General features: G+C 40.5%; 1 protein-coding gene across 17 annotated transcripts in view; it reads right to left on the reverse strand.

Annotated features, from left to right (window-relative positions):
• Positions 1-25,703, reverse strand: part of celf2 (cugbp, Elav-like family member 2) — a 253,216-nt gene that overhangs the window by 6,243 nt on the left and 221,270 nt on the right. For 5 of the 17 annotated variants that reach the window (XM_024292722.2, XM_024292732.2, XM_024292793.2 and 2 more), the window contains 6 exons: positions 19,352-19,513; positions 16,757-16,820; positions 11,825-11,959; positions 8,412-8,528; positions 4,374-4,571; positions 1,853-1,996 (listed from right to left, as the gene is read on the reverse strand). In XM_024292722.2, coding sequence (XP_024148490.1) covers positions 1,853-1,996; positions 4,374-4,571; positions 8,412-8,528; positions 11,825-11,959; positions 16,757-16,820; positions 19,352-19,513 — 820 coding nt within the window. Of the gene's footprint in view, positions 1-1,852; positions 1,997-4,373; positions 4,572-8,399; positions 8,529-11,824; positions 11,960-16,756; positions 16,821-19,351; positions 19,514-25,703 lie in introns of all 17 variants that reach the window. The other 12 variants (XM_024292817.2, XM_024292842.2, XM_024292776.2 and 9 more) reach the window with 11 other exon arrangements.

Raw genomic sequence — 25,703 nt, forward strand, 5'->3', positions numbered from 1 at the left:
ATTTGAACAAGTATTCGAACAGAATCACGATTAAGAGTGGCTTATATTACATTCCTTTAGGACTAATCAGAGTTTTGCTTTGAAAAACTAAACTTAAATGTCTAAAATATTTGGTGCTTAATTGAGAGAAAACTTGAATAAGATTTTAACCTTTTTTTGTATTTTTTTAATATCTTTTATTTTAAAATGCAATTTTATTTCCTTTCAAGTATCTTAAAGCACTGACATTTGTCCTTCAGTTGAAGTTTCGCCACATTGTCGAAATTTTCCAAGAACAGAAGACAATAAGTCCAGATGACCCACCCTTAAAACTGTGAAATATTTCAAGGAAATGGACGTTGAATAAGCTTCAATTAACTAATAGTTTAATTTTTGCTTTGCATCAATAATTTTGAGACATTTCAGTTTTTGAGTTTGACAAAACTACTATTCTACTATTATTTGTATGCATTTTTTAATTGTTTTTGTTTAGATTTCTGAAACTGTTTTAGAAAAGAAAATGTAGTTAATTTGAGTAGCCATCTTTTGTCTAGAAATGAATATAAGAAACTTAAAAATAGGTCTTTACATTAACATGACAACAGCTCAAAATGGGGGATTCATATAAGATTATCATATTTTTCTGAGTATAAATCCCATTTTTTTGCATAACTTGGTCATAGGTGCGACTTGTACACCGCCTATCTTCTTTAATATGCATTCTTTTGGCTCTTACGAAATGAAAATCTGATACTCTGGAGAATAGGGAGTATAATAGTAGTAATTGTTGCAATGAACAACTCCTGAACATGTGGACGGTGTTAAATAAAAACATTTTGAGATGTTTAAACTTCACATATTTCTGGTAATAAAAAGAAAAACTTTTGTAGGACATCAATTTCGGTTCAAGTTTTCCTACTGGAGAAAAATAATGTTTCCATTCAAATTTTTTTATTTACCAAAAACTAAAATTCCCAGTAGAAACCATAAGGAGTTCTTTCAGTATGCAGTGGTTGGGAGATATTTAGGCTTAGAAAAGTCCTCTACAAAAGACACATAGTCAGGAGGATATGATAAATGAGGAACTGAAACTTGTAATCACCAAAAAGGAGAAAATGTGTACATTTGGTTTTGGCTGATGTCATACGCCAGTATTTACGTACAACCAAGCACAGAAAGTGATGGCAATTCATGTTGGCCACACAAATGCACATTGCTGAATTGCCTGTAGGTATTTTAAGACTAAATGTTGTTGTTGGTTACACATATTGAAAGTTATAAGTCCTATCAGTTGTTACGCACTGAGGTGTGTGAAATTTGTTCTCTGCATTTGACACACCCCCTGGGGGAGCGGTGAGCTGCAGACACAGCCGTACTCGGGAACCATTTGGTGTATCAACTTGTAGGGAAAAAGCGATCTGGCGATACATCGCGATATTTTGTTCGATTCAAAATGTTGAGATGACGATATTATTATGAGTTTGCGGTTAAATGCTACTTGTATATGAGATAAAGCTGCATTGGTTAAAGTTGTGATCATTAAATAAAATTAATTTAGTTGATTTGAGTTTGTTCTTGTTCTGGTACAGTCTTAGGATATATCGCGATATGTATCGTATCATGAGGCATATATCGGGATACGTATTGTATTGCTAATACACACCCCTAGCAAAAATGATGTACAAATAGTCACTTTTTGCTTTTTTTAACCAGAAAATTGAAGCAGAATTGAACTTTATCTAAACTTTATTTCTTCTGTCAACAGTTTTTCCTACAATGTTTGTCCTAAAACCCAAATGTGACTTCAGAGATCTGTAAATGGTGTCATTCTGAGCCCGTTTAGACCCAAAAGCAGGCGTGCGAGATGCCCTACCGAAGCACTTGCTAAGGTTTGTCTGTTTGTCGATGAAGACTTTGGCAGAGACCACGTTTCCAAAAGGCATGAACATCTGCAGAATGTCCTGGTCTCCAAACTCTTGGGGCAGGTGGTAGATGAAGAGGTTGGCACCTTCAGGTCCTGGAGGGGCGAAATGCACAGCAGACATAAGGTCAGGAAGAGATTTTATTATTTTATCATCAAAAACCTATAAAAGAGACGTGGAGACTGCAGATGTGTTGTCATGGGAACGCAGCTCAAGCACACAGCTTAGCACAATGTCCCGTGACCTTGGGTCCACCGTTGCTCTTGAATGGCATAAAAAAAACTCGTCTCTCACGAAAGCTTTTCATTTAATAACAGTGTTTTCACTGTCTGCGCATAAAACAGAATTTTTGTTGTTCTGGGTCTTTTTATTTATTCATGATTTGAGCTTCATGGTTTCCTCTCTTAAGGGGGGGGTCGCAGGTCGAGCCTCTGGCCTCTCCCTCACACATCATAATGATAATAGCAGGTCAGACCTCCGAATCATTTCATATTCGCTCCACAGCCACACAAAGCGGCGGTGGCGGCGGAGTGCCGGCACGTCTGGCTTTCCCCGAAGGGGTTTGAACTTTGGGATGGACCGTCAAACAAAGACGGCTTTTGTAGAAATGCATCTCGGCTGGAAGCGGAGAGGTGCATCAACAAACAGCACGCAGCTCTGTTTGTTTTACGAGGCATTTCATCATCTGCTTTGTATGCAGCGCCGCTGGTGGAGGCTTTCGGGGAAATTTAACCCGCGCGGATGCAGATGGACCAAATCCTCTTCCAAAAAATATGACATTCAGACAAATACATCTCTTAGCCTTACTATATTTAAGCATATTTATTATTATGATTGCATTTGTTTGAACAATCAAGTTTCAATCAATCAAGTTTATTTATAAAGCGCTTTAACGCAGGCAGACTGCTACAAAGCGCTGTACATTAAAACACCAAGAACACTAATAGATAAAATATCAAGCACAAAGCAACTAAAAACCAAGACAGTAACAGAGTTAAAAACAGGATAAGAACAAAGTAAAAACAAAGTAAAAACGGAGTAAAAACAGAGCAGAGTCTCAAGGAACGTTAAAAGCTTGACTGTAAAAATGTGTTTTAAGCTTATTTTTAAAAATTGACAGAGACGAGAACAGTTTTAATATTCTTTTTTTATTATCGATTTTAATGTCTGATTCAACTTTTAGATATATTTTGTTTCATAGCCAAACAATGCACTTTTTATCTATTATTTACAAATATTTAGATGAATATCTAAATACATATATAAGCTATACACTATAAATTATTATTTTTTTTATTAATGAATAATAATTAAAAAAAAGCAGAATAAACAATGAAAGTATCTATCTATAGTATCTGCGGTGTCTACAGTATCCATCCATCCACCCACTTATAAATAAACCTTGTTTTTTGTAGAAAGAGAAACTAACATTTGTAAATAAATTTGGCATTTTCCTTATGTTGTTGAGGGACAAAAACAAATAAATTTATAATAAGGATATTATCTGCTCCTGTGGTTCTTAAACAAGTTTCATACATAAGTTTTATTGCTGACATTTCAAAAGACCTGATATTGACTAAGAAATGTATCTGAAAGCAATTTGTTTAGAGATTTCAGTGTAAAAGATTTAATAAAACTATCTACAGAACAGTAAATCTAATAATACTAATTATAAAAACTCTCTTTGGGTGTGTCACATGTACTATTCCCCCATTTCTAACGTCCCTCTCTCTCTGAGTATGTCGGAATTCCCTCACCACTCACTACTTAGTGCACTATATTGAGTGTTTGCCATTTTTTTGGAGTCTGAATCTACAATTCTAAAGTGCCTAGAACAGTTTCTGGAAACATAGTGGCACTAGTTGTTTGATGAATATATTCTATTGTGTTTAAACGATTTGCCAAAAATGTTATTATATTAATTTTTCAATAAATCGTCCAAGTTTTCATCATCAAAACACATAGTCTTTGATAAATATTCATATTTATTAGGATTTTAATTTAGCAAATGGATGACATCATATTTGCCTTTTTTTTTTTTTTAAGTAGTGAGCATGGTGTCGGAGTTATGTTAAAATCAGGATAGTGCCAATTACTGTATACAGTCTTCTAGGAGTTTAAAGCGTAGTGAGGGATTTCGGACAGGGCCTCTCTTCTCTTTTCTGTCAAAACCAATATATACAAATATAATTAATAGGTTTAGCCTCAAGTATAAAAAGGGGTTTATTCAAATATACACCCCGATTATAATATATAATTTATTAATGTTATATATAATATAATATAATATAATATAATATAATATAATATAATATAATATAATATAATATAATATAATATAATATAATATAATATAATATTATATAATATAATATAATATAATTAATATATATCATTATTATATATCATTTCAGTGATGGCGGTGCAGTTCCCGCTGAGTGACGTGCCGCCTCACGCCTTCGGGCTACTGACCCTCTTTCTGGCTGCCGGCAGCGCCTTGCTGCTGCAGCAGGGACTGGCTGTAGAGCGTGGGCAGCGCTGCGGCGGCGTACTGCTGGATCCCTGAGTAAGCCTGCGTCAGCGCGTCCATGGTGCCCGCGGTTCCGTTGGTGAGCCCTGCGCCGCCCAGGCCTCCGTTTAGAGCCGCCATACCTGAGAGCATTTGAGCAACTTTACATAAAACCCAACAATAAAAAAAAGAAAAATGCACTTACTCATTAGCGCCCCCATTAAAGGTTGTGTGTCAACCACACATAAAGAGACAAGGACGCACAACAACACAACAAGTGACGCGGACGCATTTCACACACAGGTTTACACACAGCAGTGACATGAGAGCAGGCGGTAACAGCCAAAGCTGCGCAGGTGGAGTAAAAGCGCGCGGCATCGCATGCAGCCCTTCCCCCCACTGAGACACAACAGTATATTTTGACATACAAAAGTAACACTCAGAAGAATGACAAACCTCTGTGTAAATTCTGATGCCATTCTTCCCTAAAGTCTATTTAGCTTTTCATTGAGGGATTAAATCCTACTTTCTTGATTAATTTAAGACCCAATGTATATACAAAAATAAGTAAATAAAAAAATTGCAGCTTTTTTTCAAACACCTAAAGGCAACAGAACATTAAATCAAACTCACTTCAACTGGACTTTAATAAAATATGCAAAAATAAAAGTATTCTTGCTTAAACTGACATCCATAGGGTTTTATACTTGTACTTTTATACTTTTTTTGTGTAAAAGTTTAGTTTTTTAAGTTGAAAAAGGTTTTTAGTATTTAAAGAACTTTGTGTTCCATATGGGTGAAAAGTGTTTTATGAATAAAGCTTGATTTGATACGATAAAAAAAACAGCTTTAAAGTGATGTGTATGGAAACCCACATTGGACAACAATAGCAAATAATTACTATGTAGTTTACGTTGATTTATAGGTTTATCTTATTGAGATTGTTCGGTTTAATGTAAAACTGCATGTTTAGGATAAATCATAGCAAAAGGCGAAATATTCTGTCAGAACTTTTCATTGTAGATTTGAAGCAAATTTTCTTAGGTTACAGCATGAAGTTTACTCTTACAATTCGTCACAAAAACTCAGACAACTCAATACGCTTGTATGAAATTTTTGAGTCTGAAAAAGGTGCCGCATTACTGAGGTGTATCTCCGCACATAGCCTTCCTTCCCCGCGCTCACCATATTCGCGGATTCGGCATATACAAGGATGCCTATGGTCCCTATATATATGCCATGTATATACATATATATATATATATATATATATATATATATATATATATATATAAATATATATCGCAATTTATATATATACATTTTTACATATATGTATCTCTCTCTCTCCAATCAGGAGTGAGTTTGTTGGAGTTGCACGCCTATACTACTTGAAAGCGGACTGCATTAAATCTATCAAACATTTTGAAAGTTGGGCGTGGGGGCCAGCAGGCTTCAACATAGACTGTATAATAGAACTGGATGGAGCGAGTGTGACATCATCTGTAGAAAAGGGCTTACTTCAGGTTCCAACCAAATTAGGTCAATTTAGTTGCCATTTTTCCGCTATATGTTTGTCGGTCTTAGTCTGCATATTTCTATGGCAATCACTCTGACCAACCAGAAGTGAGCATTTTAAAAAGCCACGCCCCTTCTGTTTGACGCGGGGCCACCTGGTTCTTTTAATTCATCTGATTGGTCAGTTTAGTTTATAACTTAAACAACTTATAAAAGGTATCAGAGCAAGAATGGTTACTCTGACCAATAGAATGTCTGTAGGTTTTTGGCTTACTGGAACCAGAAGGTACTTCCTATTTAGAGCCATTGTGGGGAAGGGTCACTCAGTCCAGTTCTCACATACCATCAAAGGTTTAGATTCACTATCGAGAAGATAAAAGGGATGACGGCTCACTAAAGTTTATCTTTACTTTAAAGGTTGTTTTTTATTCTAAAAGGAAGGTGCACAAACTGCCGTCAAAAGTAAAGAATCAATCATCTTATTCGGAAAAATAGTTTCGATGTAGTTCACTGATTTTTTTTATATTTAAAGCAGTAGTTGATAAATAATTTGGTCTTTACGGCTCATGCTGGGTTTCTGTCCACATGGCTCCTTCATTGGTCAGCTTTCATCTGTGGCGGGGTCACTCCGACTTCCTGCAGAAGTCCTGCTTCCCGGAAACAGTCAGGCGACCCTCTCAGTGATTTTCCCTCCACTGATGTCTCTCTTTAGGCCGGAGGCAAACAGGGACGTTTAAAACCTGCAGCCAACGGCGCCGCGGCACTCATTAGCAGCTCGTAACAGCTTAATATCACGGCTGAGGGCGACTTGTCTGAGGGGGGGCGACAGTGGCTCGGCATCCCGTCCCCTCACTGTCAGACGCAGTGAAATAAATTATCACCGCAGCACTCCGGATTATAGGTCACTCATTTATTCAGAAATAATTGCACCGGTGACCTTTGCAATTCAATTAGGGGCCTGGATGTGTTTAAATGAGGGCGGTTGTTGGTTGGGGGGCGACAAAGGGGGTGTTCAGAGGGGTTAGCGGGGGAGGAAATGGGACGCCAAACGAAAGCGACCGCTTCGCCCTGAAATGACGAAGCCGTGGCGTGTACCTGCGTGCGCACGGGGAACCGTTCGTATGATTTACACGGCGGCTACAGCGGCTCCGGCCCGCGGCGGTAAAGGTCAGAGCAGAATAATGTGGTTGAAGAGGCTGTGAGTACAGGATCTCTGCTGTCATAACAGCTCTGATTAGAAATGCCGCCCCCGCTCCCTGAGCGGGTCAGACGCGGGTCACGGCGGGCAGCCCCCGGTCTGCCGCTTCACGCATGTCCAAGTCTGTAACCGATCACAACCGCTGGGGACTTTAAAACACAGCGACAACCTCACTTTCATCAGGGAACTTCGGTTTCTCTGGATCTGTCAGTTTTAGGTTGAATAAAATGCTGAGGGCTCATCCAGAAGGTCACAGAGGAATGAAGTTCAGACTTAGTTTAGGTCCAAAACGGATAAAAAAAAAAAAAAAAAATCTGAATAGTATTTAAGCTTAAAAGCTGCTGAAACTTTCAAATTAAAGAAAATTTAACAAATAAAATATCAGCAACCTTAATGCAAGTTTTTCAGTTAATTCGGCAGGTGGAAGTATGGCAGCATTCATAATTGGGAGGCGGCAGTCGTATTTTTACACGGCGCGTGGTGGACGTGGAGCTCTTGGGAAAAAGATACAATTTTATGGTGACATCGGTAGGGTTGGGCACCGATTGGATGACAGCCGCTTCCACAGAGTTTCTGTGTCTCTGTGACTGAGTTTGAAGGCTGTCCCGCATTAACCCGAGAAGGGGGGAAAATAGGGGACCTTTTTTTTATCATTGTCTCGACAAAAATAAGTATAATATCACAGTTCATGAGACCCGAGCAGGCTGCCCACACTCCCCGCAGCGGCTGTTTGTCTGCCGGTGTATTGAGCGAGCTCTGTTGAAGTCTGGGAGGAGAATCGCCGCGCAGGACTATTGGATTAGTATTTTACCTGCTGATCGGGTCACTGAAAATATCACATGCCCAAAGCTGAGTTCCTGATTGGCTGATATTTACATTTCTAAAAGATCAAACTTTGAGGAATAAGACAAGCAGATGGATGATTTCTGTGGAATAGTTTTGTAAAGATCTTAGGAATTTTAGATAACATAAAGTTAAATATACAAAAGTGAACAACAGAACCAGGAAACATCAACAGTAACAGGACGCCACTTCCGCCGCAGTGGCAAACCGGCACGCAAGCATGAGCCAGGAATCAACCAGGAAGCAGATGAAGAGATGGATGAAGGTCGGGTGGCTGGACGAGTGACTGACGCGTTTGTCTTTGAGAACAAGAGTCAAACTGAGAGGTCAGGAGCTACCAAACAGTCACCTCCTGGTCTGGTAGCTGCAGCTTCTCTGACTCCTGCTGGAATGGATGGATAGATGGATGGGTGGATGGATGAATACTCACTGTTGATGCTACCTGCTAGTGCATTAATGTTGTTCAGGCCCACGGTGGCGCCTGCCAAGCCCTGCAGGGTGCCCAGAGAGGTCAGGGAGTTCATGGCTCCGGCGTTGGAGCTGGCTGTTGTACCTGCTGCTGGTAGGGAAAAGAGAGAGCAGGGGAGGGACAAGGAGAGGGGTGAGGACAGAGGTAAGGAAGGAGAGCAGGAGACAAAGAGATGGATGTGTTACACAGAGGCTAAAACACAGGTGCAGCAGAGGTGGAGGCTTCCAAGCAGCTTGGTGGAACAACGTTCCTGCTTTTTGGAAGAAAACAACAACCTTTACTGCTGCGTGCGGTCCAAGAATTCCCAGTAAAACACTTTCATCACGTTTGACCAAACTGGAACTGAGAGGAGTTTCCATGAGCTTTTCCTGATACAGGTAAACTTCCCCATTCAGGTTTAAAGGAAGATGAGTTCAGACCACATGAAAAATCATAAAATCTTCTATAAACTTAAGCTCATTCAACATGACCGGAAGGCCAAAGAGGCCCCATCTGAAAATAATTGGTTCTCTTGTCATAAAGGATATTTATTTGTTTGCCAGTAAAATGTTTTAAAGAATTCATCATTAGGACATTTACAAGACACTTGACCACAGATTGAAAGACTTGTTGATTTTTAAAATCACCAATAACATCATTAACTTTTCCAAAATTCTGTATTTAGCATTTATTCATGAACAAACACACTTTTTTCTGAAATGACTCTTTACTGAATCCTATCCTGCAAGTACGGAACGTCAAAGGGGGCAAAATTCCAAACAATGTGTTCTTATCATAAAAGTCAGAAACTAACTTGATTTTCATTTATCATAGATAAAACCCACTTGGGATAGCTAATGAAACTTTTTAGAATTCAAAATTATTACAAGATTTAATGCAGATTAATAGACTTCATTTGTTTAAAATCATCAATAACACCAGCAGATTAAAACATACTAAATTTAACATTTATTTATAAGTACAAAAACACAAAAATGCCCTATTACTCCTTATTCTAAAAACAGAAAAACCTCTTGTTTCCTACTCAGCAAATACGGAAGACCAAAAAGGTCAAATGTCAAAACAATTTGTGCTCACCACCACAGTTAGGAACTCACTCTATGTTTATTGATGATAAAAATATTTACAATTTATTTGGAACAGTTATTAAAATGTTTTATAAAATTATTTATTATTAACAAGTCATTTAATAGTCACTTGAATGCATTATAAAAGTCTAGCTCAATTTTTAAAATCACCAATAACACTAGCATATTTAAGAAAAATAATATAGTTAACTTTTATTAATTATATATATAATACATTATGATATAATACATTATTTTTCTTATATTACTTGATTTTTTTCCCATTCTAAAACCAGAAAATCCTTTTCTGTTTCCTATCCATCAAATACGGAAGCCCAAAGAGGCCAAATGTCAAAAGAGTTCGTTCTTATCTCAAAATTCTGACTTAATACTCATTGATCTTAATGACTATTTATAATTTGTTTGGAAAGCCAGCAAAAAGTTTATAAAATTAGTTTTTAAAAAGACATTTACTTGCAGACTGAAAACCGTGCCTTTTTTTAAAGAATTATTACCACTACATCACCACATTTTCAAAAAGTTCTATAATCAACAGTTATTTAAAATTTAAAACAAAAAAAATGTAATTTCTTAAGATTACTGCCTTTATAAGCTAATTCCACCAACGTAACTTCCTTTGTTTACTATCTGGCAAGTACGGAAGGCCAAAGAGGTCAAATTTTGGAATTTTTTTTTTTTTCGTCAGTTTATTTTTAAGATCTTCTTTTAAACAAACCCAATCAATTTTTGACTTAGAGTGCACAGGAAAAGCACTTCCTGTCCAATAACACTGCAACGTTGGAAAACAAATTATGCATATTGGTTTTCAGGTTATATTTATGTCAAACATACATTTATCAACAGATTACTGACATCCTTTGCTGCAGCTTTAACCTTTTACCTCTAAAGCTGTATTTGTTCAACACATGTTGAAAAATTAAAAAATGATTTTTTTTCCTCTTTACAGAAACTAGTCTTTGAATTTTAAATGAAGAGCGGAAATAACCTCTGAGTTCAAGGAAAACCGGTTCTAATAACGGCAACAGTGTTATTTGATCAATCTGCAATAATGATTTTATGATATGCTGATGCCTGAAATGCTACAAGCAGCACCTTTAATTAACTTTTAATCAACAAGCTGTGAAGCCTCGATCTCGCAGCCCTTTTGTGCAGAATCATATGGAGATGAAAGCAAAATTATGCATGGTTTGTTTTGATCAGAAAAAACGGTTTTATTCCGGGTGATGCAGAACGGCATCAGGGAAACAGAAGCAGACGAATGGAGCAACAAGCAAAAGGACAATAGAAGAACATCCATAAAGAGTTTGAAACAGATATTTGACTCACAACACCACAAGAAACGACAGCACACACACCTGAACGCGTGTGAAATGGGTGACCCACGATGCCGGAGGTGATGGGTGCACAAAGCTCACAAAACACAGATTTAATCTGTTCATTTACCCTTCATCTCATCAAAGCGCTGCCAACAAAGCAGGATTGCCGCTGAGTATATTCAGAGACGGTTTGGCAGAGGAGCGTTATGTCAGCACACGGTGCAAAAGCAAAAGACGCTGGCCCGCCTTCATGCACAACCGCTTCTTTTTGTTAAAAAGTGGAGAGACGTTTGGGCTTCGCTGACACATGCAGTACGGAGCCGCTGGCTGAGGAGCTCAACCTGAGAGGTTGGACTGACACGAACGGTCAGGACGAGAGGAAGGAGGATGAAAGAGGGGTGGAGGAAGGAGAGGTGGTGGTGGGGATGGGGGCGGTTTTCATATTCATGCTCTGCTGGGAGTGCGCTGCTGGAGCGAGGCCGAGCTGACAAGAAAGAGGGGGATGATGGAGCAGAAACAGGGAGCTTGTCAGGAGCAGGAGATGAGGGCAACGAGAGGGAACAAGAGGAGAGGGCGGACAGGATGGAGCCGTGAGGGGGGGACTCACAGGTGGAGGTATTTAACCAGACACACTTTTTTTAAAATTCCCAGCAGATCCCCGTGGAGGCGGTGGAACCCCAAAAATGCCGCACACACATGCACACACAAACGCGTGTCGCGGCATGGCACACGATGACAGGGTGGCGGCGCACAGACAGCAAAAATGGCGTTGGTCTGACAGGTGAGAAGATGGCGGGTGCACACACCATAGAAACGCCATGGAGGGTCGGAACAATGAAGGTGTGGCGGCGACGGTGATCGGTGGATGGTTTCGGTGGCGGGGTCATGGGGGCGACAACACTGGCAATGAGCGGAAGAAGGCGTTGGCACCCCCCCAGCACACAACGTCGGCCCCCCCCAACGTGAGTGGCTGCGGCGTTACCTGGGCTGGCCAACGCTCCCAGGGAGGCGGCGTTGGAGGACAAGGGGTTTGCGGTGGAGGGGCTGGCTGAGTTTTGGGCCGCCGCCGCCGCCGCTGCTAAAGTTGCCAGGTTCTGCAACTGCAGAGCACTCATACCTGGAGAGAGGAGCCAGAGAGGGTGGGGTCAAACCTGGGGAGCGGCTGGGTCGCCTGGCAGGACAGAGCTGAAGCTTGGGGGTGTCCCGAGGCGGAGAGGGGTACCGGCGAACATCTGGAAATAATCCCCCTCCTCTTTGCTTTTACGCTTAGAGAATGTTTGCACAGGAGTCTGTAGAGTGTGAAGGTAAACACCACAGCAGCTGATTTCCCTAATAAGTCCCAAACGGGCGTGAATCGGTAAAAATGCTGCGGCGCTGGAAGGAGGAATATTGCAGATGATGTGAACCGACGTTCCTCTGCGTTCACGGCAGGAGCAAACTAACCTTCTCCAGCGGCTCTACTTTCCTCTTTCAAATTCAAATCAAGCTCATTATTTGCTCGGCTGCCTTCTGTTTCTAAAAATAAGAGTCCAACAGCTGAACAAATGCCTTCATTTCTGCAATACTGGGTCACGTCTGCAGCGACTACACCTGTGAGGATGTCGATTTTAAAGACTCACATTTCCCTTCAACTCAACTAACCGACTATTACCCATCATTCCCTGCTGTTAATTATTCATCTGAAACAGCCTCACAAAATTATAAAACACATCAACAGGTCAGAAGCTTTTAGAAACTTTTAACTTGAAGGAAGAAAGTGGAGCCATCTAGCTGCAAAGTTGAGAACTGGATCCAACTGAACAAAAACTAGTGGTGGTTAGTTAGTTAGTTAGCAGTAGGGTTGGGTTGATAAAACTGATTAATCAATATGAATCAATTTAGCTTAATAGATCAATTATTGATCCACAAAAGCAGAGATTGAACCCGAAAGTCTGCAAGCTTGATGCTAACGTATAATGGGATTTCCCATAGGATGGCTAATGCTAACAGCTAAGCCCTAGTTACTAGGGTGGGTTAGTTATATTGGATCACTGAGAACTAAGCAGAAAATCCCAGCTCTATTCAGTCAAAGAAAATATATTTTCTGCTTTAAAAAAAATGTTTATTAATAATTAATATTTACGAAACAAGATTTTTTAATTATTTCACAAATACAAAACTAAAAATGTCAGAGGAAAACTTGTTTTGATGATTTTAGTGGGGAAATGTAATATATAAAAATGACTGAAATCATGAAATCTATTGTAACTTATTCGACATGTACGGAAGGCCAAAGAGGCCAAATCTCAAAGCAACATTACTTAGATGTTTGACCGCAAAACAAAAAACTTTAGTGTTAGAAAACCATTTTATTCTAGAGATGGAACTATTTCCTTTGAAATTTTTTGTTCTACAAGAATGCATTTTAGTAAATAGCTAGATGGCTACAGAGTTGTGTTTGTTTTACTTGGAACTACAGTAGCATTTCATTCATAATATAAACCAATGGGTTGCAACTACAAAGTTCAAATTTTGGCCAAATTTTAAATCGTGAGTAAAGTTAAAAATTCTTATTTCCAATACAAAAATAAACCTGAAACTCCACCGTAAAAAAGAGCGCCATCTTGAGTGCAATTCTGAAAAAAGAAGCAGCTAACGCCTAACTTACCTACAGATTCTCATTCTTACTCAACTGCCTTTAAAAATGTTAAAATTTCAGTTTTCAGGAACATTAAAAAGAGAAAAGTGATGCGGAAGGGGCCTTCACCAAACGAGAATGTGTTGTCTTATCAGGATTAATCGGGTCTTTGAGTCGCTCTGTTACTATCAACGCCATGACGAGTTTTGTACAGCATCAATGCCTTCTCCGGATCTGGACCCACGGTGGATCGCCAAATCGTGTCAACGGCCATCGTAGTGTCCACGCTGCTGCTGTATGACTTCTAACAATCGAATGGTGGCAGTTGGATGGCAGCACAGGGCCAGGGGGTGGCAGCAGGGTGGCATTTGGAGATCATCTGATGATTTTGGGGACCTTTGAGACCTTCCCATCAGTTAATTTACACACTTCTGCCCTCCTACCACTGGACTGCTACCGTATGACCTCCAAATGTGCACGGGTGGCCACTGACCGATGTCAAGAAAACGGTCAAATTTTAACTTTTTCTTAATAGCTCCAGAGCCACCGATTACAAATGTCGCAGAATTTAAGGAAAAATGTACATTTGCGTAAACTAAATATTGGTTGCTAAGGAAAACTGGAAAATATATATTAGGATACAGTCAAGAAAATGCTCAAAACACATGAATTATCTCCAGATATATAAAAAACTTTATGGTTGCTATGCGGTTTTTCCCTTTAAAAAGGTCTAAATTTGTGTTTTTCTTCATAGAAATTTACTGAAGAAAAGTGAGTTCTATTGTGCAAAACATTCACCACAACCTGACAGGAGCTTCTCTCACGTCTCCATCACTCATGTATCAGATGCAGTTCCTCACATTAAACACTAGGGGGTGCAATCCAGTTATCTACTGCAAACTAAAGGTCAATGCTGCACAGTCCATGGCTGCATTCCATTCCTTCTTGACCAAATCATCTCCAGAACCTCTATTCAGTCCGTTCTGACGGCTCCTATTCCCGAGTAATCAATGACGACACGCCAACTCCTGAGTGACGCTGGCGCTAAGGTCATTAGATGCACAAATTAACCTTGAACCTGAATGTGTGTGTCCCAGGAAGTCTCACCGCCGAGAGGACTCCTGTGAGCCATGAGGTTGTTAGAGTTGAGAGGGTGGTCGATGTGAGGTGTATGTGTCGTATATACAGCTGGGGTGTATATACAGTACCATGAGAACACGCACACACACATACAGAGACACACACTAACAAGACACCATGGAGAAGATCCATCTCGCTCAGAGTTTGAGGTTTCACACCAAGATCACCAAGACAACCGAGCCGAACACAGATGGCCGGGTTCATCACCGCGATTCACAGCTCTGATTGGTAAACTACATTTATCTGAAGGGAAGAAGTCGCTCCGGAGCTTGTCGGCGTGCGTTCCCCGTCAGGAGCGCCGCCGCGCCGCCGCCAAAACCAATCTTGTTTTTAGAGCGATTTTCTCCAATTTTCCGTCATTCATCAGAAGCTAAAATGGATTTCTATTTGCGCGGCGGGCGGCTGTCGCCAGCACGTGCACTAATTCAGAGACATATGTAGGGCAGACGGGAAATGACAAACAGAACAGGTAGTCTTAGTGCGGTGGAGACGCTCAGGGATATTTTGGGACTTCGGCCTCCTCCTCCTCCTGAGGTCCTGTCCTCCTCTTGCCTCTCAGCTGCATCATTTTCTCATCTTTCCCGCCGACTGCCGCCTCTCTGATTCCATCTTTCTCACCTTTTCCTCAGAGCACCAGTTCTTACTTGCGTTTGTCAGAATCAGTTTTAGCAGAAAAAACACAAAAAAACCAGCGAGTGTGTGAACGCTCGTGTGTGCGGCGGCGCTCCGTACCGCCACGAGCTGTGCTGCAGACCGGCGCTGGCGGCATCTAATTGAATGCTCATTGGTGTAATTGAAGCCTCTCAGCTCTGCAGCTCCTCATGTTAAAGACTGGGACCAGATGTCATTCAGCTGTCTCACATCTCCTGCCAATCACTAATGCTCACTCGCGCTCTCCAGCACAGATGGAGGACCTCCACATTCAGCTCCTCTCTCCCTCGCCTCCAAATCCCGGAGCCTGTTTGTCAGAGCTCCTCCAGGAAAATGTGGGAGCGAGCTCAAACGTAAGAGGCGCCAAAAAATAGGGAGGACCGAACGTGACGAAGGAGGAGAAGGAGCTCACACTTAAAGACCCACTCCGAGGAAAACTGTTTTAACACCTCCCAGCAGCATTTTCAAGAAAATGAGGACTAAAATTGGAGTATATCTTCATTCAAATCATTAAAAGGTTTATATTTTTTGTCAGTGTTTGCTCTGTGATTGGTTAACTTGATTTCGAATCATAATGACGTAAAAAAAAAGGGAAAGAATTTGCGACTGCAACTTCAGGAACTCAGAAGCATCTTTTATGTGGGGAAAAAAAACCTTTATTCACAAATGCAAATCTTTTTTAAAGCATGCAGATCCCCTTTTACACATTGGCAAAACTCAATTTTTCGGGCAGATACAATTGATTTATGTGTGAATCTTTATGGCCTTATTTTGAGCCCATAGATAAAAAATGTGAATATCCATCTTTGCAAACATCTGGATTTTTGTGGTTGAAACGCAGAGGCCGGCTCTAAGATGACGTCATCAAATGGGCGGTACCCACAGGAAACAAAAGGCGGAGCCTCAAAAATCTAGTTGTTTTACTTCCTGGTAGGAAAAGAGTTTACGAAAATATCTCATATTACATAAATAATGTATTCTTTCTTTCTCAGATCAGAGTGAGTCTTTAAGAGCAAAAAACCTTCCATGAGAAACGCAGCAGGAGGAGGAAAAAGTCCAAAATTCAGAGTTTTGAAAGAACTTCCTTCTCTTTAGACCAGCCCAGCAGCACAAGAGATAATAGAAAAGCTCCAAATCAAAGACACTTCAGGAACACAGCAGTAGATGGCGCCAGCCTGCAGCGCCGCATGGCTTTTCGCCTTTTTCTGCGCTCCATTTTCCTTTCTCTTTTCTGGCGGTTCATCCATCCCTGACAAAGCCTCGGCGCTGCCGCTCCACGCCCTGGGCTCCGCTCTTGTCTGGCCTCATTAAAAGATCAAGACAAATCTCAGCAACAGTTAATAAATCTTCAGGGCAGCGGTCTCTTTCGCTGCGCCACGCGACTTCATCTGTTATGCTCTTTGCTCCTCTTTTGGAAGTCGGAGGAAAAAGAAACTGTACAGAGGTGCGGCGGCGGCGGCGGCGGCGGTGGACTGTGGTTTCCATCCACGCCGTTCTCTTACTCACCGGCCATCTGCTGGATCCCGCTGAAGGCGCCCAGGTTCCCGGAGGAGGTCGCCTGCTGGAGCAACTGCAGGACAGAAAGACAGGAGAAGGTGAGGACAACGCCATCCCTCGTGGAGATGATTTGATTCTTTTTGGATCAAACGGAGGCGGCGGGATCAGAACGCCACATTTCTTTGAGTCTGCAGGTAACGAGCCGCTTCACCTGACCAACAGAGGAAACCTGCAGGTGGATCAGACGGCAGGTTTGCAGATGACAGAGTCCTTTTCATCAGGATCAAAGAGGCGTTTTACAGAGGAAACTCAACCAAAGGAGACTTTGACACTTTAAACCTCTTTCCTCATTCATTAGAATAAACACGTTTTTTTTATTATTTTATAAAATGTTAATTTACAATAAAAACAAATTAATGTTTTAAACATTTTTACATTCCAGTTTTAAGATCAATCTGTAATTTTATTGTATTAAATCAACATTTTTGAAAAAAGGTCATAATAATGAGGTACAGTTGTGTTATAAAAGGAAAATAGTGTTTTATTTGCACATTTTTACCCAAATAAAACACTATTTTCTTACTGTAATATGTTGGTTTCCGTCAGCGATTCATGAAATTAATAAAGAAATTTTAGGAGCCAACATTGATTTCTTATAAAGAAACTAAATAAAATTCAAATGCTAAAAATATTAATTGTGAGACTTTCAAGTTTAAATATATTTTATCTCATGAAAATAATTCAAAAATTGGGATATATTTTAGTAAATTCTGACATAAAACATGGAAAAATCTTTTTATCTAATGAAGAACTTTCTGCAGGAAAAAGAGAAACTAATAAAGGTTTCCCACCATCACTCCTGCAGATCTCTAATTAGATTTCAGAATAAAAGCAGGAAACGAATGCTGTCGAATCTTAAAATCTGCTTATAAAAAAGTTAAAAAGGGGAGGAGCTTCAATAGTTCACAGGGTTTACCTAAACGTCACTGATTTACATGCATTGGTGGAAAAAATTGATCCCTTCAAAAAATCAGTAAAAAAAAGTTTGAGGAAAGTTTGGGAAAAGTTTACATGTGAAAATCTTTCCAAATAGTTTTTCGTTTTATTGCAGCTCCACTAGTCTCTGCCTAAAGTTGTCATGGTTTTTCTACCAAGTTTACCCGTTAACAGCTTTAACTCTTCTTTATAATCATAACAGTAATCATCACTATTCCAACAATTTCTGAAAGGATCTTTGCGACGATAAAACGATTTACCTTATAACTGCTTTTCTTTACGTCAGAATCGTCTGATTTATGTTGATTGTTTAAACTGAGTTACAGTCAAAGAGCGAGTTCTTTAGGTGTCATTGGAGACATCTCTGGTACTAAAGGGTTAACATCTTTTTATAAAACGTATTTTACTTTGAAAAGCCCATTCCAACCGCAGCTATATAATAGCTTTTCCATAATAAAATCAATTTGATTAAGATTTTTTAAAATTCTTTCGATCCTCTGACTTCAGTTTTGAGTTTACATTCAGACTCACTTTTTTTAGAAATACATTAATAATTTTTACATATGTTTTGAAGATATTGATATTAATCTCATCACATACTGTGAAATGTTTTGGTGACATTATGAAGTTAATATCATTCAGTGTTACATGGATTCTTAAACAGAGAACTAATGTTCTGCTTCTCCTGGAGGGCGTTTCAGTTTGACCACTAGGTGGCGATCGTGCTATAGCATTACGCTTTATTCCAGAAGAAGAAGAAAAGATGAGCGAAAAAACAATGATTTAGACCACAAATGGTTACTTTAAAAAATATTTCCTTAAAAGAGTTTAAAAAATTCACGTCTGTGAGTTTATAAAGATGTTCATTTAGACAGGAATGTATGTTTAGGTCGACTGAATGTTAGCATTAGCCGTCCTATGGGAAATTCTACTATACGTTAGCATTAAGCTAGCAGACTTTAGCATTATGCGTTAGTTCAATCTCTATTTTATGGATCATTCAGCTTATATCCTTTGAGATCGATTAATCAATTATTTTAAGTCATCCCAAACCTTTTACTAACTAACTAACTAACTAACTAACTAACTAACTAACTAACTAACTAACCACCAATAGTTTTTGTTAAGTTGGATGCAGTTCTCAACTTTGCGGTCAGATGGCTCCACTTTCTTCTTTGAAGTTCAAAGTTTCCAAAAGCCTTTGATCAGGCTAGCAGACTTTAGCATAATACGTTAGATCAATTTCTGCTATTATGGATCGATTATTGATCTATTAAGCTTAGATCGATTAGGATCGATTAATTGATTTTATTTACCCAGCCCTACAAATGTTGTCATCTTCAAGTGTTTTTTAGCAAAAGTGGAGGCTTCAATGTAAATGTAATCTTTTACGCTGATGACACTGACGTCTCTGTTACTCAAATTCTGCACCAACTAAAGTCTGGATTTCTCTCATTTCATTTTGTAAAACATTTTTCAACTGTAAAACGTTGCTGCTTATCTTTAAACCTTTAAGTAATAAATGTTTTAAATAGATTTCCTAAGTGATGGCTCAGTGGTTTTATTTGAGGGTAAGCGTGGCTGCAGCGCAGAGGGAGGGGCTCTTACAGCCAGGTACTGTGGGGTGAGGCCGCCCAGGCCCGTCAGGCTCCCCCAGGTGGTGGCGCTGTTGAGCTGCTGCATCTGCTGGGCGAGCTGCTGCTGCAGACGCCGCTGCTCCTTGTCCTTCTGCGTGTCGGCAAACTTCACCACGATGGGAGACGAGCAGCCCTGGAGGGGGGGGGACAGGAAGAAGAAGACGGGAGAGGGAAAAAAAGGGGAGGGGGGATTTAGAAGTGAAATCGAACAGAAAAAGAATCAAGTCGAGGCAAGAAAACAAATGAGAGAAAAGAAAGGAAGAGGCTGGAAATAAACTGGTAATCATTGATTTACAGGATAAACAACAGCTAATAAAGATGTCTGGGAATGGAAGCTTGTGCAGAAAGACTCATTTAACGTCAAAAAGGAAGGAAACAGCGTGACGTGAATGAAAAGGCCTTCTCTGCGACACAGGACACGCACACACAGTCACACAGGAACCTCCAGCGTAAAGCCGGCAGGCTTTCTTCTCTTCCCCACGAGGACTCTGTTATCTCCCAGCCCCAAACACTTCCAGCAGACACAGATTTCCCGACTTCTCCAACTATTTCATCAGCAAAAAGAGACTCCATCTGTGTGGAGAGAAGGCCTGGATGAGCGGGAGACGAGGGCAATGGGGGCAAAGCGAATCTGCGGACAATCGTGAGGAGACGGGAAGAGCGTCCCGGCGGACCAAACTCCCGCTCTGGGGACGGAGACAAAGGCGTTCCACATGAAAGTCAGCCGGGCTGAAAGTGATAATCCATCCTCTTCCTCAAACGGAGCAATCAAAGCTTAACTAGGGGCAAATCCGCTGGAAAACAAAGACGCCGTGCCACAGGAGGAGAAATAACGTTTGATTGAAACATTTAGTTGGAGGCGGGATTTGTGCAAAGGGATTTGGCGACAGATACGGTTCGTCCGCTCAGGTGAGGAATCAGACCTTTTTATCAGGTAAAAGCCTCAGTTACAGCTGCTCTAACAACTGCCAAAAAATGGTCAAACCTGTAAGGGGCACCGATGAAACCAAAAAAAGAGTTAAAACACATTTTTTTCTATGGGTATGCTGCGGGTGACAGGTCCTGGTAACACTAAAACAACACGTGAGGGTGAAATAGGTGAGATTAAGGAGTGTTGTGGCCCAAATCCTGCAGACTCTACAAGGATCTTGATAGAGCTGATCCGTGTGGACTCCTCTTGTGCAGCCTCATTGTTCTACACATTCTCACTCCCAACTGTATCATAAAAGAATGGTTCGGGGCCCCTCCGAACCACCAACTCAACGTTTTTTGACCTGCTGGCTGTTCCCTTTAAATTACGGGATTCCAACCCTTGGGACGTCGTAACGGACGTAGAACCGATACCAGGTTGGGGTATCGGTCTACATCCTGTGGGTTGGGGACCCCTGATTGGCGTATGTATTTTTACATACTGGCTGTTCCCATTAAATCACCCTCAGGACACGGTAATGGACAGGGAACCGATACTGGGTTAGGGCACCAGGTTAGGGTACCGGTCCGTGTTCCGTGGGTTAAAAACCCCTGATTAGAGTATGCATTTTGATGTACTAGCTGTTCCCATTAAATCACAAGTCCTAAACCCTCAGGATGCGGTACCGAATTTGGAACCGGTACTTGGTTAGAGTACCAGGGTCGGGGACCTTTGATTAGTGAATCCCTTTTTTTCCCTATCTGTGGCCCGGTACCAAGCGGCCCTCAGATTGGTACCAGTTTGTGGCCTGGAGGTTGGGGACCCCTGACCATTGACTGTAATCAATGGACTTAGCAACCCCTTCCCTCTCGTGTTCCAAACAGGAAGTACCCGCTAGTTCCAAGAAAGCCAAAATCACATAGACTTCCATTAGTTATTATTCAGTCATTTTATTTGTCAGATTAACCATTGTTAGACCATTCTCATCCTAAGACCAACACAACTGCTTGTACTGTTGACGGGTTGCAATTATTTACAATATGTCGGTAGACATAACAGGAAGTGACGGCGAAGGCTCTGACATGAATTCGTGAGATTCGGGGGTATTGGCATTTCCTATGGGCGACGTCAACGTCTTGTTTTGGCCAGTTCATATAAACAGTCTATGCTCCTGGTTTAATAGAAACATCCAGTATGTCAGTAAGGTGTGACGAGTTTGTATATAAAATTAAGTTTTTTTATTTTTAGATTTGGTTTCATTAAGGTTTTTTGAAATACTTTTAGATCCTTTTATATTTTGTTATTAACATATTGACAAATCCACTGTTACATCGATCCACATTGAGCTGAAGACCAGTTGAAACCAGTTCAGCCTCAAAGAACTTCACCAATAGTTTTCCACTTAAAATCAAAGCCGTGATTACATTGTCTGCAGCAACAGGCGTAAGGACACTGACCAATAAGATGTTAAAGCTTTTGGGGGGTTCTCTTGTCCGACAATCCTTGGCTTGGAGCCAGATAAGGCCCGGCTGCAAGGTATACATACAAGTGAACTGTATTTTGTCTTTGCATGCCCCGAGATCAAGACATCTCCTGTACAAGTTTGATCTTCTATTAAATTGACTAACTTCCAATTGAGCTTTTCATCACTCCATAAAACTTGTATTATCCTCACAAATACTTCATGATACACCTACCATACACCAACAATGGTACGTTCTACTTTCATGACGTCCCTTGAGGCGGCCATACGAGCCTCAAATCAATTTCAAGACACACTGCACTACCCTCTAGATGTAGCTGAACCCTCTACGAACCCCGACAACCCACAACCTGTACGGGCCAACCCTCGGATTCCTCTGACTACAATGCGTTCACACAGAACACGATTCGCACATCAAATGTGTTTGTTGTCTATCTTGACGTGTGTCAAATTTGCTACTCAACACTTTTAGCTTCATGGAAGCATTGACTGTATGTCTTCTAGAAAATACATAAAAGACGCGGATGATTGTTGAGTTCTCCACATCTGGGTTCATGAGATCATTCCGAGACTCTTCCAGTTTGGTAAGCTTCACCATCGACTGTGGGAGCTGGGTCTGAGTGATGGACGCTGTCAGCGGTACTTCTATCTTTCTGTGACCCAGTTTGAAGACTTGATGTCCAGGAACATTTTATTTTTTTCTCCATACACAAAAGATAAACATACTGAAGTTTGGGAGTAGAACAATCAGATTATTTTCCATGTTGATTTTAGACTCCACCCACTGATTGTGTCATCAACACGTCATGGGCCAAAGCTGACTCCCTGACTGCTTGATGGAAATTCTTCACTAAAGTTCAGATATTTGAATTCTGGACACCCAAAATGTCCTGCCGACAGACCGCTTCGCCCCATCTGACGATCAAACCCCCCCAGGACCTCCAATCTCGTCTGTACATCGACTTACTATTAACAGTTGACGCTCCTGACGCTCAGATCGGTGTGAACGCCGCTTAAGGCTTCATTTTGTAGCTCCGTTTGGCGTCTTCATCAATAAATGACAGGAAGTAACGGCTGAAGAGCTCCAGCTCGGCATCAGATCTCCTCTTTTGGCACACAGACCCCCCCACGCTTAAACTCGACGGGAAAATAAAACCTAATCGCTGAGCAAATCTGTCTGTCACTGCTGCCAACACGGCATCCAAACTGTCTGCTGCTGCTGCTGGGATTTCCAACCAAATGAATAAATAAAACAAATGAAATCAAATCTTATCTCACACCACGTCCCAGAGAAACGGCAGTATTTACTCTTTATCTCTCCATTACAGCCTGTCAATCAAACAGCAGCTGAAACCATCAAAAGAGCGGGAAAAAGTCCAGATCGTCTTCGGCTTCTTTAAGATCAGAATTTGAGGTAAATGAAATTCTTCAGGATTCCTAACAAGAAAAACCCAAAAAGAAAATATTGAATACTTTTATTCTTGTTTGTTTAAGTTAAAACAATCACCTTCCTTTTTATCAAGTAACCACTAGGTGGCTTGTTACAAAAACAAGTTAATCCCATTTATTCCAACAGAATTTTACAACAAATAAAGACATTTTGGTTGTTTTTTAGTTAAGATCCAAGAAATTAGAGCTATATTTTCTCATATTTAAGTCTATAAATCTGCAGAAAAGATTGACTGACATGTGACCCTCAAAGCCTTGGTTCTATACATTGACTGTATAATCACTGAACAGTTCAACCCCTCCCTTCTCGTGTTTCAAACAGGAAGTACCCGCCGGTTTCAAGAAGTCAAAATAACCATTCTTGCTCTGATACATTCTTCTTAACGTCTTTCTAATCTTATTTTTATGTTTTTTTTCTTTATTACAAGCTTTTCAACTAATAAACTGACCAATCAGATGCCTCAGTAAAAGCATGTGGTGTCAAACACTTGATTGACAGATTTTCAGTAGAAGGGGTGTGGCCTTTGAACAGGATCACTCATGATTGGTGACAATGGTTCCTCAGAAAATGTGACTCGGACCAATCACTGTCGTTGGGTTTCAAAATGGTGAAGCCTGAATCACAGGGGTGTCAAAGTCAATCGCACAAGGGGCCAAAATCCAAAACACACCTTAGGTAGCGGGCCGAACAGGATAAAAATTTACTGAACACTAAAACTAGATTTTTACAATTTTAAAATCATAACTTTTTAACATAATTTTGAACTAGATATATAGCATTACCAGTGATAAAGCTAGTGTGAAGGCTGTAAGCTGAATTTGGCCGCTGAAGATGCTGAAACTGATAGCTAAAAACGCTGATAGGCTGCTAAAATATTAGTTAAATGCCAAATCAGCCTAACAAACTATTGAAAAAACACAAAAACATAGGTTACCCAAAACAGTTAGAATGTAGCTGAAAAAATTACTAAACTTCAAATTAGACTAAAAAACGGGGGAAAAACTAAATTAGCCAAAACAGCTAGCATGTAAATATTAGCCTAACTCCAAAAACAGCCTAAAAAACTTGACAAAAGCCAAAATTAGCCAAAACAGCTAGCATGTAGCTGAAATATTAGCTAAACTTCAAAATAGCCTCAAAACAATCTTACTAAATGCCAAAAAAGTCCAAAAAGCTAGCAGAATAACAATTGTTTAAATATTAAAATTGTAACTTTTTAACATAATTAAGAATGATAAAAAGGCAGGAATATTATTCCAGAATAAATCAACTTAAACCTTAAATAACTTTCAAGATTTTACTCGCCATAAAAATATATTTTGACAAAATTATACAAGTTAGAAATGAGCGCAAGATAACATCGGGTCATTAATGACAATAAAATAAAATGATCTGGAGGGCCGGATCCGGCCCCCGGGCCTTGACTTTGACACATGTTCCTTAAATGGACCACAGGTGTGTCTTGTGGTTCTCTTAAAGCTCGTACCACCTTGAGGAACGCCATGAAAATGGAGCGTACCATCGTCGTATTGTTAAGTATTTCTAAGGCTAACGTTGAGTTTCATGAAGTACGGGGGATAATGTTGTCCTTATAACACACTCTGATCGTTAGTAAGGTGTTAGTATTGGCTCCTTAGTGACCGTGCACACATGGGAGTGTGCACGTGATACACAAGCGCCCGTAGGACGTCTCGTTTTCTCAAGTCCGTCTAAAGAACAAATTTCACAACAGAACAGCTTCTCTTTCAGTTTCTTCAACAATCTTGTTGAAAACATTTACTGCCTCACATTTCTATAGTGCCCCCCTCCCTCCCCCGGGGGGGAGGGGCCACGGCCGGACTTTATCAGCCGAATGACCACGTCTCCCGTCTGACAGAGGCTCGTTTTCTCTCGTGTTCGGAGATAAAGAAAAGGAGACGATGAGAGAAAAAGCAATCGGAGGAGGGAGAAGGTTAGTCTGAGGCCTCATCGCCGCCATCGATTCCCCCGGAGGACGGAGCTCCCCGCTCCTCTCGGCTAAAGATCTCATCACTCCGGCTGACATGTGGTGAGCTGGAGGGGGGGGGTCTGCTGAGGACTCAAACCAACCAGCTTCAGGGATCAGCCAACATCCTCACAGATTAGCAGCATCATGCTAAGCAGCCTCAGGAGGACGCAAACATCTCCGTTTGGAGAGGAACCAGCAAATGGAGTTTTAATAAATCCATCAGTCTCAAAAACTGCTCCAAAAAATGTAAAAATAAATTCTTAAATACAAATAAACCAAAGTATCTTTAGCATTTCGGGCAAAAAAAAAACTATGAAAATAGTAATTTTTCTGTCAGGAGTGTTTTATTTTTCATCATGAAGAATTTGATCAGCAGGAAAATGGTGTTTCAATTGGTTGATCCTCCGATCTGCAGGTTGAACATCACCCTGTAGCTCCACCCACCCTCCAGAGAAACATGAACAAGGTTTTGGGTTTAAGATCCACTCCAATT

The sequence above is a fragment of the Oryzias melastigma genome, linkage group LG23 (genome assembly GCF_002922805.2).
Source record: "Oryzias melastigma strain HK-1 linkage group LG23, ASM292280v2, whole genome shotgun sequence".
In the NCBI taxonomy this organism is placed as follows: domain Eukaryota; kingdom Metazoa; phylum Chordata; class Actinopteri; order Beloniformes; family Adrianichthyidae; genus Oryzias; species Oryzias melastigma.